Below are 10,267 nucleotides of genomic sequence, written 5' to 3' on the forward strand. Positions count from 1 at the left end.
ACACACACACACACACACACACACACACACACGCGCGCACACACCTCTCTCTCTCTCTCAGACACATACACACTCCCTCTCAGGTTCTCTCTCTCTCTCTCTCACACACACACACACACACACGCGCGCACACACCTCTCTCTCTCTCTCAGACACATACACACTCCCTCTCAGGTTCTCTCTCTCTCTCTCTCTCTCACACACACACACACACACGCGCGCACACACCTCTCTCTCTCTCTGACACATATCCAGGACATTTGAGTAAAAAGTGCTCCAGGGTCTCCAACTCTCCTTTCCCACAAATTAAGAATTTATCTTCACCTCCCCAGTGTCTAGTTCGTTTATTTAGTGGCAAGCACCCCGCTCTGCATTGAAAGAGTAGGCTACTCCCAAGTCTATTCTCATAAAAGGACTCTTTACCAGGCGTCTTTTTTTATTTATACAATCTTAGCAAACTCTTGTTTTCTATCCCTTTTTTTCCAGACGGTAGTAGGCCTTACCACTCTGTTTAATTGCTCTTTCCACTCTAACATTCCATTCTTTAATACCCCCCGTCTAGACTCCTATCCGAGTCAAACTTTGTTATAAGGAACCTAGTTCTCTTCTTCCAGTCTGATCTGAATTCGCCATTGCTTCCGCTATCTGTTTACATTTACGTTCATTATTAATATATTTTATCCTGGCCCAATATTTAATTTTACATTTTGCTTCTCTCTTTTCAAAAATTGACCATCCCATCTCCCCTCTAATACTCGCCAGTCCCACATAAGAAGGTGCCCCTAGTAACTCCCTTCCCAGCTGGTTTTGAGTCCTGTCTAGTGCTTGGAGCGTGGACGTTCCTCCTTTTTTATATTTAAATACTAAGGCTTCATTTGTATACGTCAGTGCAGGCACTGCAACTGCTTTCCAAAGCTCCCTACCCACCCAATATCTATTGAAACTATAGAATGCCTTTGAAGCTATTGCTCCCCTGTATTTCCTTGCTTTTTTCCGTACATCATCCTCATGCTGTTGTAAGCAGTTTTCGATATTGTCACTAAGCTGTACCCTCAGGTAAGTGTATTCAGATACTTTACAGCTTTGCTTTACAGTACCAGCTTTCCTGAGTTGTACGAAGGGGGCGCTGCATGCAGTTTGGACATTGAGTATGTTCTATTGTTGATAGCGAGAAGGTTGTTCTGTCAAATCGTGTAAGTTTGAAATATATACCATTTAATTAATTTTAACGCAACTAGTTAACCATGTTTAATGTCTTAGCCTCGAAAAGTGTCTCATATACCTTGCCACATTTTTATCTTTGGCTCAGTAACTGTATTATGTATATGTTTTAGTGCCAGCAGTAATAGTAGTAGGGCATACGTGATGTCCAACTAGCTCTAGTACTATAGCCCGCGGATCGCTGCCGCAGGGCTATAGCACATGAGCGCATAGCTGTAATCTAAGCAAATGGTCGGACTGGTCTTAACAAAAATTTATCCCCAAAACGCAAAATGATCGGGCTTTTTAACACTTATCTATCAACATGGACATCTCACCTATCTTTTTGAACACTTCCACAACTTTACACCAGGTATTTATGCTGTTATTCCTCAAAGTCAGCACTTATTGAAATTACATTTCAAATCATGTGGCGTGCGCACCGGATATGTTGGCAAAACGCAAGGCAGGCTATTGTGCGTGAAAGGGTGCATGTATTATTAACGGGGGTGGTGGGTAAACTCGCCCTGATGCGCCAATGTGCGCACAATCGGGAGCACAATCAGGAACACCCCCGTTAATAATACATGCACCATAGCTGCTTTGCGTTTTGCCAACATATCCGGTGACATTACGCGTGCGCACGCCACATGATTTAAAATGTAATTTCAATAAGTGCTGACTTTGAGGAATAACAGCATAAATACCTGGTGTAAAGTTGTGGAAGTGTTCAAAAAGATAGGTGAGATGTCCATGTTGATAGATAAGTGTTAAAAAGCCCGATCATTTTGCGTTTTGGGGATAAATTTTTGTTAAGACCAGTCCGACCATTTGCTTAGATTACAGCTATGCGCTCATGTGCTATAGCCCTGCGGCAGCGATCCGCGGGCTATAGTACTAGAGCTAATGTCCAACATGCTTTCGTACATGCCGAGTAGGCTACATTGCTCAGATTTAGGCGTGTTTTCTAGTTTGTTGGTGCCTAGCTAATTGTAGTGGACAATTTATAATTATCTGGCAAATCAAGTCATTATTATTAACGTTACCGGTACTTTTACTATTTGCCATTTTTATTTTCTCATTCCACACCTGTGTTAAATAAGTACATACTGCAATGAAATTTGGGCCATAGTGTTAGTAGTAGTACTGTTACATCATCTACACACAACCTAGGTCTAGAACTATATCCCTTCGATCTGCCACAGGGCTATAGCACAAACTATGTTGAATATGGGCAACAAAACTGCTCCCACGAGGAACGGATCACAGTACTGAGTACGCAAATTGATCGGGCTTTTAAACACTTAGGCCTAGTTATTTATCTACATGTCATCAGTACATGGACATCTTACCTAACTTTTTGAACAGTTTCACAACTTTACCCCATGCATTTATTAATTTACTCCTCAAATTCTTCCCACTACATGCAAATTCCGTTCAAATGCTTGCGTACGTGGGTAACGTTATCCGAAATGCAAAAACATGGAGGCAGCCAACTGGCACTTTTCTAAACATAAACATGTTACCTGGCAACCTTGTATCAGCGCCAGTGCTATACCCACACCCCCATGTCAGAGTAATAGGCTGCCCTCGTTACCTCCGCCCAACGGAGTTGGAGGAGGTTATGTTTTCGGTCTCGTGTGCGTGTGTTAGTGTGTTCGTGTGTTCGCGCGATCGATATTAGCGCGTCAGCCAGCGAGCCAACGAGCGTGTACATGTGCGCGAGCAGCAAGCCAGCGTGTACATGTCAGTACGCTGGCGTATATCGTGGGTTATTCGTGTGTTCGTGAGGCGTATGGCGTATGTCGCTGGCGGAGGTATGCACTCTCCATGAGTGCACTCTGTCTAGTTTTTTCTGTGATCCGTTCCTCGTGGGAGCAGAGGGAGCAATTTTGTTGCCCATATTAAACATACTTTGTGCTGTAGCCCTGTGGCAGAGCAAAGGGCTATAGTTCTAGAGCTACACACAACCCATCTTATAAACTTAGAACTATGCCATCTTCACATTCCACCTACATTGTATTTATGAATGGGAAGTGGCAGTACAAGGTGGTGTAAAATAGTGTGGTCAAAAATGTGCTAATGCGGATTTTGTTGCGTGAAGGCAGTATAATGTATAGATCTTCATATCAATCATTCTTATGTCCAAGGTGCAGAAGTGAATGTTGTCTTTTTTATTAAATATTTATTTATGTTTCTGTTTAACAGGAGATGAGGTCACTTGGCATTTGGAGTTATCTTCTGTGATACCAAACACTTACAAGATTGTTGGTTGTGGAATGCCAAGAATGCTAGGTATGGACACATTCTGCATGGTTAAAATCCTGTGTGGAGTTTCTTTTGAGACTTGACAATAGTTGTATAGTAAATGGCACCAACAGTTATTACACACACATATTCATCACATACATTCACACACTAGACTGTATGGGTAACTATTAATTTTGCTAGATTAGTAAAATGACAACAACATCAGATGTTAGGCGTCGTCGTTAGATTCCGGCATTGTCTGCATTCTTCCCAGCGTTTTAACGCATGTCACCTCAGACATGCTTTCAAAGCTAAAGCTAATTTACGACATCTATAAATATTCAACATTCCCTAATTAATGTGCCTTAATTTCCAGGTGTGTTTACTTTTAATAATCTCATGTTGTGGTGTCCTAGCTTGATGTATATAATATGTCTCTGAATTGATCGAGTTTATCTGTGTATTGGGTTCACATTCGACATGCCTAATCTCTAATTAGCAACTGGGGATGAATTGTCTGATTGCCCAACATGCCTTTTGAAATCCCTGTGAAGAGCCCTGATATAATAATAAAATTTTCCCTGGTCTCCATATCATAATGTGGCTGACAGCAAAACAAGTTCAAGAATCTCCACATTGTAATAATGAGAGTTCATGCATTTTAGTAATAAAGGTTTATCGCATCCCCACAGTATAGGCCTAATATTAGAAAATTTAGCGTGATAATGACAAATCTTTGACCATGCCTACGTAACGATGATGATCGTTGAAATGCGCTCCCGTCAATTTTTGTGACTCCCTTCCACACCGCGCACGAAGCCGCTTCACTATCGTCGTTATCGCTCGCAGATCTTTGACGACGTGCAGACAACGAAGCCGAAGAACAGTAGCCGAGCGACGCCATGTCGGACTTTGAGGGGAACTGCGACGACGAGGGCGACGGCTTCCAGCGCGAGAGCATCGGCGAGGACGACTACTACGCGTTCCTGAACCTGCCACGCTCGGCGAGCACGAGCGAGATCAACAGCGCGTTCCGGCGCGCGAGTCGCCTCTACCACCCGGACAAGCACCCTGACGACAAGGTGAAGGCCGAGGAGATGTTCACGCGGGCGAAGCGCGCGCACGAGGTGCTGAGCGACGAGCGGCGGCGCGCCATCTACGACACGCTCGGCGTGAAGGGCCTCGAGACAGACGGCTGGGAGGTGGTGCAGCGCACGAAGACGCCGGCGGAGATCCGCGAGGAGTACGAGCAGCTGGCGCAGGAGCGCGAGGAGCGGCGGCTGCAGCAGCGCACCAACCCGCAGGGCACGTTTGTCGTTGGCGTCGACGCCACCGACGTCTTCGAGAGGTGAGGGGATGATGAATGCGTGTTATTTATGCGGTGAGGGGATGCGGGCGTGTTATTTAGGCAGTGAGGGGACGCAGGCATGTTATTTAGGCAGTGAGGGGGCGCAGGCGTGTTATTTAGGCGGTGAGGGGACGCAGGCGTGTTATTTAGGCGGTGATGGGACGCAGGCGTGTTACTTAGGCGGTGAGGGGATGCAGGCGTGTTATTTAGGCGGTGAGGAGACACAGGTGTGTTATTTAGGCAGTGAGGGGACACAGGTGTGTTATTTAGGCAGTGAGGGGATGTAGGCGTGTTATTTAGGCGGTGAGGGGGACGCAGGCGTGTTATTTAGGCAGTGAGGAGACGCAGGCGTGTTATTTAGGCGGTGAGGGGATGTAGGCATGTTATTTAGGCGGTGAGGGGATGCAGGCGTGTTATTTAGGCAGTGAGGGGATGCAGGTGTGTTATTTAGGCGGTGAGGGGATGCATCATGCAGGTGTGTTATTTAGGCAGTGAGGGGACGCAGGTGTGTTATTTAGGCAGTGAGGGGATGCAGGCGTGTTATTTAGGCAGTGAGGGGACGCAGGTGTGTTATTTAGGCAGTGAGGGGATGCAGGCGTGTTATTTAGGCAGTGAGGGCACGCAGGCGTGTTATTTAGGTAACGAGGGGGAGTGATATTACGTGGGTAGCGACAGCGTTGATGGCAGCGTTGTTGGTGGACGTAATAGCGTTGTGTGAGCGATATGTGGGCTGCAGCGGTAATGGCGTTGATGGCGTCCTCGCGTAGACGCTGGCACGGTCACATCGTCACGCCGTCACATGGTCCATCATCACCACAGCAGTGTTGCTAGTGGCATTATGCTTGCAGCCTATTGTAACGGTCTCCTTCAATGAAATGCTTCACATAGCAGACTAGCCTTGGGGGCCACGTTGTCAAAAACATAGATAGTTATGATTATCAAAATGTCATAACCTTTAAATAACAGTCCCATTTCGAAATTAATGACGTCACGATGTCATAGCCAGCGCGTGGTATTTCGGACAGCCGGCCGCGGGCGCGTATCACAAAGTGTCGTAGCGTAGGTGTCGGTAGTGATGGCAGATGCTATGATATCTCGCGCTGACTCTTGTTGTCGTCACGTGATCTCGGCAGGTACGTCCCCGACGACGAGGAAGAGTACGAGCACAGCCGCCTGCCGAACCTCGAGATCAACCAGATGGCGCTGACGCAGTCGATCGACGCGATGCTCACCAGCAAGGACACGGTGACCGTGCAGGGCAGCCTGAGCGTGCACAACGGCACGGGCAACGGCAGCTTCAGCGCCGTCTTCCGGCGCATCTTGTCGGCGCGCTCGTGGGGCGAGGTGGGCGCGTCGGCCGGCAGCGGGCCGGGGCTGCACTGCAAGGCGTACACGACGTTCGCGAACAAGATGTTCGCGACGATGTCCGGCAGCATGCAGTTTGCGGCGGCGGGCGTGCGGCCCGCGGCGACGGCGATCGTCGGCCGCCACCTCGACACGCACACGCTCGGCTACATCGCGTGGCGCGCGGGCTCGCCGGCGTCGCTCACGACGTGCCTCGTGTGGGACACGAGCACGCACCACGCCGCCGTGTCGCTCTGCTTCGGCGTGCCGACGTCGTACGCGATGCTCGCGTACACGCGCCGCTTCGAAGCCGCCGACGCGAAGCTGAGGCTCGCCGCCAAGGTGGGCACGTTCGGCGCGCTGCTGGAGTACGGCGCCGAGCGCAAGCTGACGGCGCACAGCTCGCTCGGCGCGACGATGAGCGTCGGCGTGCCGTCCGGCGTCACGCTCAAGGTGAAGCTGCACCGCGCCAGCCAGACGTACGTGTTCCCGATCCACCTCGCCGAGAGCGTCGTGCCGGCGGCGGTGCTGTACGGCACGGTGGCGCCGCTCGTCGCCTACTACGCGGCGCGCGCGCTGCTCTACCACCCGTGGCTGCTGCGCCAGCGGCGGCGGCACGCCGAGGAGACGCGCGAGAAGCACGCGACGACGCTCGCGCAGCGGCGCCGCGAGGCCGAGGCCGCCGTCGCGCTAATGGCGGCGACCGTCGCGCGCGTGCTTGAGCTGGAGACGCAGCGCCACGGCCTCGTCATCATGCAGGCGTGGTACGGCCTGCTCGTCACCGAGACGAGTCGGCAGGCGGCGGGCAAGGTGATCGACGTCACCGTGCCGCTGCAGTGCCAGGTGAAGGACTCGAAGCTGGTGCTGCACGAGGGCACGAAGGCCGGCCTGCCGGGCTTCTACGACCCGGCACCGACGGAGGAGAAGTCGCTGCACGTGCTCTACCGCTTCCACGACGTCGTGCACGAGGTGACGATGCCCGACGCCGAGCCGCTGCGCATACCGAAGCAGTCGCACAGGATACAGACACAGGAGTAGTGGCGGTAGTAGCGAGCGATAGAGACGAGCCACGCGCAGGAGCGACCGAGATACGAGATAGAGACACGAGGCTTACGGAGAAGGCAGATGCTGGGGATATGTGCACTGTGAGTGGCGCAAGCCGAGTGGAGTAGTGGCGGAGAAAACAGATGCTCAGTGTGTAGAGACCGTACGCATGAAGTAGTTTTGGAGAAGGTACACGCTCAAGATAGGAGCTGTGAAATAGTGGCCATGAAAGCAGACAAGCATGGAGATGTCGCATGGAGATAGCCAAATTTAGCAACAGTTGGTTGCATCCACAAGCGGCAGGGTGTAATGGCGGGAATACGCTTCACACCAACATGCTTGATCTCGGTCAGTAGCGTCGAATACAGTATTTAGAGTCAATATTCAAGCAAAGGCTCGACGATCGTAGCAGTAGTAGTTGCGTTGAGCACTCACGGCCGGTTCACTGTCGATGGCATAGCGGTATAGTTCGGAATAGAGTCGTCACGGACACAAATTGACTTCGGTAGCAGCTCCTGCATCAGATTGCGTGTGTTGCTGCTGAGAATTGTGGGGTTTCCACGTTGGAAATTCTTCATACCGGTGTTTGACTGTGAGGGCAGTAGAGTGGAAATTCACCATTATCACATTCAACTGTGTTCCGTGCGTTTTCGTACGTGTACAGCATTGAACTAATATGACAATGTTTAAATGCAGCCATGCGCGACATGTGAGTCGAGTGTAGTCCAGCGATGTGGATTTCACTGTGATTGAGAGACAAAATGACACTCGCTGATAGGTGCTTCCTTGTATATCTATCTTCCTGTGTTATGTCATGTGTTGTTTAGGCCTGCGGTTATTTATGCTTGTAACGTTGAAGTAGACGGCGAGTGTTTTGAACACTGTTTTTTTTAGTGTTGATGCTGTTACTGTACAATAAAAAAAAAACTGAGTTACATCTTTGCATAATCTTATATCATGAGACACAATGGAAACTTTTTTAGATACCAGGTGCAATCAGCAGCAGGCAAAACTATGCTAGGTGACTTGGAAGGTACCACAATCCGTATTACACTAGTATAGTCTTACTTTCTAATATGTAGCAACCACGTTTTTGCCTAGCAGTGGAATTATTCATAGTATGGATTGGATATCGCAAGACGATATAATCACAAAAAATTGGTTTTTTAATCACCAAACGATATAACGTGACTTAATTGTAAACACAAACAAAAAAGTTTATTATTGTCAATAGACACTATATTGTGCGCATTCGATTCCTTGATTATTGCAATGGGTTGATATACATGGCCGGTGATTTTTTACATATTGGTACAGCTGTTACTATTAGACTTTGGCACTGACGGATATACAAATTTATTACATAATTTTATATGGTTTTCTTCAATATACGTGAAGCTTTGGAGCTATGTGAAGCACTTGGAGGTCATATGAGAAACCGAGGAAAATATAGTGAACACTGAGAGGTAACACTTGCAACGCGTAATACGGGTGTATTTCATTGGTCGTTGCAGAAGTAGTTAATCCATATCATTAGCTTTATATATTTATGATCCCATCGCAAGTGTCTAGAACATGATTATCACAAGGTATCGCCAAAGGAATGAAGTTATGTTAACACGTTATATACAGTGATTACGAGTGCACGCGTGTATCACGTGTACATTCACGCTAGCGTACGCACACACGAGACGACTACTGGGGGATAATTACAATGAGCTTATGATAAAATACGAATGCTGATATATTCGATTGAGACATCTTCACGTGAGACGCGAGAAAGAAAATAGCATTGTCTTCAAATGAGACATTACTTAGAACGCAAAAGATGAGTGGCAGTGTATTCAAATGAGACATTACTTTGAACGCAAAAGGTGAATGGCAGTGTATTCAAATGAGACATTACTTTGAACGCAAAAAGCGAGTAGCATTGTCTTCAAATGAGACATTACCTTGGACGCAAAAAGCGAGTAGCAGTGTCTTCAAATGAGACATTGCTTTGAACGCAAAAAGCGAGTAGCAATGTCTTCAAATGAGCCATGTACATATGTGCATATGAGAGGCGATAAAGCATAAGATGATATCTTGAAACGAGACGCGTATCTGCGTATGAGAAGCGATTAAAGACGTTGCGAAGGATGTTGTGACGAAGTTAACCGCTAGAGCCGGCGCCTGTACAGTAGAACAATGGCGGCGCATCCCACGCCGAATAGGATCGCACCCAGGAACGTCGTGCCGATGGCGAAGTCCGTCTTGTTGAGGCACATACTACTTGCTGATAGCTCCGAGCTATCACGCGTCTTCTCTGTGTGCGAGAGAGAGAGAGAGATAGCGATGAGAACTTAGCAGCGGTACCAAAAGTAGATAGGATGTCTCTAAACTGGTATTTCCGTTTCCTTTCCTTGAAAGATGCATCTGGTGTGATATCAGCATGCGACGCATTATTTTTAGTATCCGTGGCCCTCGAAGGAGGATCATAATTGGAAGCTATGAGACGGCGACTACACAAGGAAAAATAACCCATCTAAACGAAGCAAAACCATCGGGGTTTTCAAGCGCAGAGTTATTTAAACCCGTATTCTGTGAGACATCGCGTATACATCTCTCACGACTATTAATACAAGTTGTTATCCCCGTGTGTATACGTACCTGGTTCGGCATACGTCACATCTTCTTCCGGCATTACGATAACAACGCCGTTGAAAATTCGCTCTTCGGCCGCTCGCTCCTCCATCTTGGACTCCGGCGCCTCTCTCTTCTTCCTCGATCCACATGTTTGCTGCAATTAAATTAACACACAGTTGTAAATAATAGATATCTGAGGTATCCGTATGGGTCGCCTGTATAAAACCAAAGGATTTACGTGAAAGAGATTCCAAGGTAAAAGTGTCTTTCTTCATTGAACAACCAAGTCATCGGAAAATGCGCATGCAACCGTATAAATATAGGTATGTGTGCGCGTGAGTGTGTGTGCACGTACGTGAGTGTGTGTGTGCGCGTGCGTGAGTGTGTGTGTGTGTGTGTGTGTGTGTGTGTGTGTGTGTGTGTCGTGTGTGTGAGTGTGTGTGTGTGTGTGTGTGT

At 48.2% G+C, this 10,267-nt stretch overlaps 2 protein-coding genes across 12 annotated transcripts in view; one reads left to right on the forward strand and one right to left on the reverse strand.

Annotated features, from left to right (window-relative positions):
• The first annotated feature begins 1,178 nt into the window (after positions 1–1,178).
• Positions 1,179–8,124, forward strand: LOC106817747 (dnaJ homolog subfamily C member 11-like). The gene is made up of 4 exons (XM_014822441.1): positions 1,179–1,191; positions 3,409–3,495; positions 4,300–4,798; positions 5,932–8,124. Exons 3-4 carry the CDS (start codon positions 4,353–4,355, stop codon positions 7,178–7,180), a joined length of 1,695 nt encoding a protein of 564 aa, XP_014677927.1. The 5' UTR covers positions 1,179–1,191; positions 3,409–3,495; positions 4,300–4,352; the 3' UTR covers positions 7,181–8,124.
• Positions 8,125–8,331: 207 nt separating this feature from the next.
• Positions 8,332–10,267, reverse strand: part of LOC106817744 (filaggrin-2-like) — a 23,708-nt gene continuing 21,772 nt past the window's right edge. For all 11 annotated transcript variants that reach the window (XM_014822431.1, XM_014822430.1, XM_014822439.1 and 8 more), the window contains 2 exons: positions 9,836–9,965; positions 8,332–9,491 (listed from right to left, as the gene is read on the reverse strand). In XM_014822431.1, the coding sequence (XP_014677917.1) occupies positions 9,346–9,491; positions 9,836–9,965 (276 nt within the window). In that variant the 3' untranslated portion in view covers positions 8,332–9,345. The remainder of the gene's footprint in view (positions 9,492–9,835; positions 9,966–10,267) is intronic.

The sequence above is a fragment of the Priapulus caudatus genome, unplaced genomic scaffold (genome assembly GCF_000485595.1).
Source record: "Priapulus caudatus unplaced genomic scaffold, Priapulus_caudatus-5.0.1 Scaffold1848, whole genome shotgun sequence".
Taxonomy (NCBI): domain Eukaryota; kingdom Metazoa; phylum Priapulida; class Priapulimorpha; order Priapulimorphida; family Priapulidae; genus Priapulus; species Priapulus caudatus.

What these genes read in the sequence shown, in the direction of transcription:
- LOC106817747 (XM_014822441.1), top strand. Translation starts at nt 4,353, where the DNA reads ATGTCGGACTTTGAGGGGAACTGCGACGACGAGGGCGACGGCTTCCAG. An exon ending in GCCACCGACGTCTTCGAGAG is followed by an intron (nt 4,799 to 5,931) that starts GTGAGGGGATGA and finishes TGATCTCGGCAG; the next exon opens with GTACGTCCCCGACGACGAGG.